We start from the raw sequence: 5,466 nt of genomic DNA on the forward strand, positions 1-5,466 counted from the left end.
TATCCAAACTGTATTTTCTGTTTTCACTTAGAGCAAAAGTACAAGGGAGCCCCACAAATGTTTTGTGGCCAGCATAAAAAAACCAAAAGTCGGTGCTCGAACATATCAAAAGAACTCGTCGGTTGAGGCAATTCTTGATAATAGCACAAAAAAATATCATATTTGTACGGTTGCGAATGGGTCTAATCCACAATTACCTAAAATTGACCTAAACAAACCATATGTAATGGTAAATTCAGAAGACAAGAAAAAAAAATGAAAATCTCCCAGATCACATTTAAAATGCATGCGTTACTTATCATAGCTTGGGTCCAGCTAGCCTTTTTGAGTCCCATCTCTACATGCGTAGTACAGAACCCTTTGACCAGATGATTTCTAAGCTCAATCGAACACGAAAGCTTTTAACTTGATTTGGTAGATTTTGTCCTGTTAACCCTAGAGAATCAATGTATACCTCACACATCACATGTTAGGGTTTCTAATTACAGTATGCATCGCATACTTTAATCCTAGGTGACTCCTAGTGCGCGATAAAGTTTATTGGGTAATATCTCCAGCATGGAATCCGTGGTATCAAGGGTTGATTAGAAGTGAACCAATGGACTGTTTCCTTCGTGGCACCCATCATCACTTGACCAATTATCAAATGAACATGTGAATCACAATAGAGAAAAACTTCTGAAAAGTTGTGGTCCGCACTTAATCTAACATCTTGAAAATAAGATCAGATATATATCACTGAAGCGGGTTGGATGGTGATCGGTTTTCTATCTTTTGCGCATTGTAATTCGAAGAAGGCGTACCATTCGCCCTGAGAAATTGTTCCACAAACTTATTTTATGTCCCTCAAGGGACACGTGGGTCGAGATCTTAACTACTTTGCTTTCGTATCTTTGTGTAGTCAAGAGTTTTAATCTATTCTTTTTTTATATTTTCGCCCACTTTCACTTTGAGTACACTAAGCCCACTTCTATCTGTCTTCACAAAAACTCCATACCCTATTTCACTTTCTTTTTGTATATTGAATGGTCGTCGTTTTTGGAGCAGTCATTCATAGGGAATTGATAAGAATACTACAGATGGTGAAATATCACAAGTTTGTAACTCTCTTTTTTCTTATTCTATTATTCATGTGGGTAAATAGAGTTGAGGCAACTCAATTTCATCACGGCGCCGAAACAACCCCTGCTCCTCTCAGTCTCGCTTCGCTTCCTTATATATTCGTCATCGAGCTCTCTCACTCCCTACATCTTCCACTTGTGATATCCATGTAAACCTATTGAGTGCTCTCTCTCTCTCTCTCTCTCTCTCTCTCTCTCTCTCTCTCTCTCTCTCTCTCTCTCTCTCTCTCTCTCACACACAATTGTCACATTTTTGTCTCAAGTCCACTTCAAACTCTTGCACTCAACTTGCTTAAGAACGAACCACTTCGACAGTACCCTCCATTAAAAAAGCCTCATACAATCCTTCAATCTTTCCCACAAGGAACCACAAAGGGATGCAAGGCCTACAAAGCTGGCCTGAGCCGGTGGTTCGGGTCCAATCCCTATCGGAGAGTGGCATTGAGGCGATCCCCAACCGCTACGTGAAGCCACCCTCTGACCGGCCATCGATTGTCTCCTCGCCCTTGGTCAGGGACGTCAACATCCCCGTCATCGACCTCAAGGGCCTCTTCGTTGGGGCCAACGTCCCGAGGGGGCCCAGCGACCTGACCCTGAGGCAGATCAACGAGGCGTGCCGCGACTGGGGGTTCTTCCAGGTGGTGAACCACGGGGTCGACCCGAAGCTGATGAGGATGATGAGGGAGAGCTGGCGGGAGTTCTTCCACCTGCCGCCTGAGTCGAAGCAGCGGTACGCAAACTCCCCGTGCACTTACGAAGGGTACGGAAGCCGGCTCGGCGTCGAGAAAGGGGCGGTCCTCGATTGGAGCGACTACTACTTCCTCCATTACATGCCTCAGTGCCTGAGGAACCACGAAAAGTGGCCAGAGCTTCCATCATCGTGCAGGTAATAGTTAGCAACAGTACTAACAGTCACCATGACCTAATAATCTGAGTTGCTGGATTTATTTATTGATTTCTTATCTGGGGGTCTTGGTTGTTTCTTGACAAAAGTACGTTTTTAGATGGGCATTGAAAACGTGGTGGAATGACTTGTATATTCTTTTATCGAGAAGTGACCTTGATTGGTCCACTATGGTATGGTCATAGAGCGCGTGGAGGTGTCTTGCTTTCTCGCAATGCGTTTCCCATAGTGGGCTGACGTGTCGTAGTGAGGTCGTGGCAATAGTAGGTGGGGTCGGTTTATGTATGGTGGGACTTTATTGTGCACGTGGTGTTAGAGATTGAACAACTCATAAAGAAATAAATGACGAAATGGTTACTCGAGATTGGTGAAGATTTCAAATATTTTTAATCGGGTGTTCAATTATTTTTGTGGGATATTTGGTGCTAGAGAAATCTTGGAGTGGAGGACCAAATTCAAGGGATTAGGAGTTTTTTTCCTTCGAAAATTATGAACTAACATACTATCATCTTCACAAGTTAGACTAGAAGAAAAGACAAAAGAGAACAAAGAAGAAAGGGAAAGGAAGATGAGTAAGTCATTAGTAGAAGAGTCACGTACGTTACTGGGACAAGAGTGCCGGTCAAAGAATTCATTTTACAATGTCTTGTACGAGGGAGGGGAAAAATGGCTAATGATATACCACTAGTCACTATTGAGATTGACCTATTGTCCTTTATCTTTTCTAATCCGAGTTGCTCCATTTCCCTAAGAGGAGTGTCGGAGACAAAAATTGAGTTAAAGCGTGCATCTCATTTGTCCATCTATAACTCCCCTAAAATGAAAAATCCAAAAAGAAAAATAAGCTAATGACGATGTAATAAGAAGAGTCAAATGCATGTTGGGTTTTTTTAGTATACACGGTTTCATGTGATTTTTGCAATTTGATTGGCACAGTCCATTATACTCACAAACATTACTCATCTTCAATAATCTTGCCTAGTGCAAGGCGAAGATTTTATGCTTCAAACTTTGCATTGTAATTGGATTGGTGCAGTTCGTATTATCTGAAGATATTGCTCATCATCAATGACTTTTCCCAATGGAAAGCCTTAAAATAAGATAATATAAAATAAAATAGAATAAAGAGGCCATTCATTTTTGGATCTCCACTTTGAGCGAAAAAAGACGGGGACGATCTTATCTTCAAAATCTCGATTGTCTAAATAAGGCAAGAAGAGGTCCCAAATTGGCAAAGATTCTGCTTCGAATTGGCTCAGAAACACATGGAATTTTGCCAGCAATAATTGAGGCCATACCCTGTCTCCCTTCTCTTCTTGAATCATTGAATGTAGATATGGAGCTCCCCCCCCCTCTCTCTCTCTCTCTCTCTCTCTCTCTCTCTCTCTCTCTCTCTATCTCTACTGTTCTAGAGCCACCACAACTTCATTTTCACTTTTTATTTTTGTGCCATACAAGTTTATTTCTAATTCTCCTTCTTTTCATTTGAGTCCAAATCGAGCTTTCACTTTGGTTTTGGTTGCCAACGGAAATGTGCTTTTTAGGAGCCAACAAGGAGAGTCAGAACTTACAATTATTATTTTTTATTTTTTGAAAAAAATGAATATCCGTTTAGGGTTCTTCTCTACTTTGAGCACAAAGTATATACATCACTCTCGACTATGTAAAGGGTTATTCATAAATTGTCCTCTCACCTAACATTCATCCATAAGTTCCACATTTAATAGAGTGATAGGAACACAGCCGACTGGGTAAACTAACAAGCAACTTATGTGCAAGTTTATGTACTTTTTGGTAGATTAAGAATTAATGGGAGTAAGAATCCCAAGTCCATTCAAGAGCATTACTTCGATTGGGAAAACGGCGTATCCAAAAGTATGAGATTACATATTCGATTATTGAGTAATTGAGAACGAATTTTTGGTTGCAGGGAACAGATTGCAGAATACAGCAAGCAAGTGGTGGAGTTAAGCGGAAGATTGATGAAGATGTTGTCCCTCAATTTGGGATTGCCAGAGGACTTTTTACAGAGATGTTTTGGAGGGGAGGACATTGGGGCATGCCTGAGGGTCAATTTCTACCCGAAATGCCCGCAACCAGACCTCACACTGGGCCTCTCTTCGCATTCGGACCCCGGCGGCTTGACCCTCCTCCTCCCGGACGAGCACGTCCCCGGCCTCCAGGTTCGTAGGGGTGAGAGCTGGGTCACTGTCAACCCGATACCTGACGCTTTCATTGTCAACATCGGCGATCAAATGCAGGTCTCTCTCGCTCTCTCTCTCTCTCATACATGACTTCCGTCTAGAAATGAGCATTAATTCTACTTTGAGCGTCTACCCAGTATATAAGATGGACAAATCAAGAGTTCATGTTTTGAGAAATGTGATGTTCCAATTTGAATTCATATCCAACGCATCTCTCTGGTCAAATTACTTAAATGATATTCCTTACAAAGTTTCAAATTTGGAAAAACATAATCAATATATCATTAGATAATGATGAAAAAATTAGGGAAATCATTTATCTTAATGGGTCTAGAACTACCATCAAGCATATCTATCGTATTTGTCGATCCTTATTCTTAATTTTAATCATAATTAAATGTGATTTATCGTGTTTTATTATTAGGTCTTGAGCAATGCAATCTACAAGAGCGTGGAACATAGAGTAATAGTGAATTCTGCAAAAGAGAGAGTTTCACTGGCCTTCTTCTACAACCCCAAGAGCGACATTCCGATCGCACCCGCCCCGGAATTGGTGACCGAGGACCGTCCCGCCCTCTACCCGGCCATGACCTTCGATGAGTACCGGCTCTACATAAGGACCAAGGGTCCACGTGGCAAGTCCCAAGTTGAATCTCTCAAATCCCAAAGATGATGAAACTATAAATCCCAATCAATAATGCCATTTTAATGAGTTCTTTGTCATTTTCGAGAGAAAAAAATTAGTTGACCAATTTGGGTTATGCATAATTTGAAGGAACTTGCTTAGTTAATCTCTGCCGTGTCAATGGAGGAAGGTGAATAATTGTAGGTGCTCCCGAAATTTGACGTTGTTCCTGCTGGCTTTAGGAAATTGTTTGGTGAAAAAAGCAATGACATTATATGCTATGGCTCTCACGTCTTTCGCACGTGAATATATATGCAATGACATCCTATTGTGTAAATAATCTCTTGTACACAATAAACAGAAAATGGGACACATGTCAAACATCGGATTAATGTGGTTTGTTCGATCATCGTGGCCTACGGCATCGGGAAGAGCACTAGAAAAATTCCACTATACACTAGGCGGCAAATGGAGATCGCAGACATACTGAAATCCTCTCCTGTTTTTCGAATTACGAAGCAACAAGCTCTCATATCGGCTCCCACAAAAATCTTGACAGAACTATTAACGAAACCTACGAAGGACTCTTCGAAAATCCTCTCGAATGACTAA

At 41.4% G+C, this 5,466-nt stretch overlaps 1 protein-coding gene across 1 annotated transcript; it reads left to right on the plus strand.

Moving 5' to 3' along the window:
- The first annotated feature begins 1,311 nt into the window (after positions 1-1,311).
- On the plus strand, positions 1,312-5,194 carry LOC115672175 (jasmonate-induced oxygenase 1-like). The gene is made up of 3 exons (XM_030593950.2): positions 1,312-2,007; positions 3,956-4,286; positions 4,654-5,194. Exons 1-3 carry the CDS (start codon positions 1,499-1,501, stop codon positions 4,900-4,902), a joined length of 1,089 nt encoding a protein of 362 aa, XP_030449810.1. The 5' UTR covers positions 1,312-1,498; the 3' UTR covers positions 4,903-5,194.
- Positions 5,195-5,466: the final 272 nt, after the last annotated feature.

The sequence above is a fragment of the Syzygium oleosum genome, unplaced genomic scaffold, assembly GCF_021117445.2.
Source record: "Syzygium oleosum isolate NSW1041296 unplaced genomic scaffold, Sole_v2.1 Sole_v2.12, whole genome shotgun sequence".
Taxonomy (NCBI): domain Eukaryota; kingdom Viridiplantae; phylum Streptophyta; class Magnoliopsida; order Myrtales; family Myrtaceae; genus Syzygium; species Syzygium oleosum.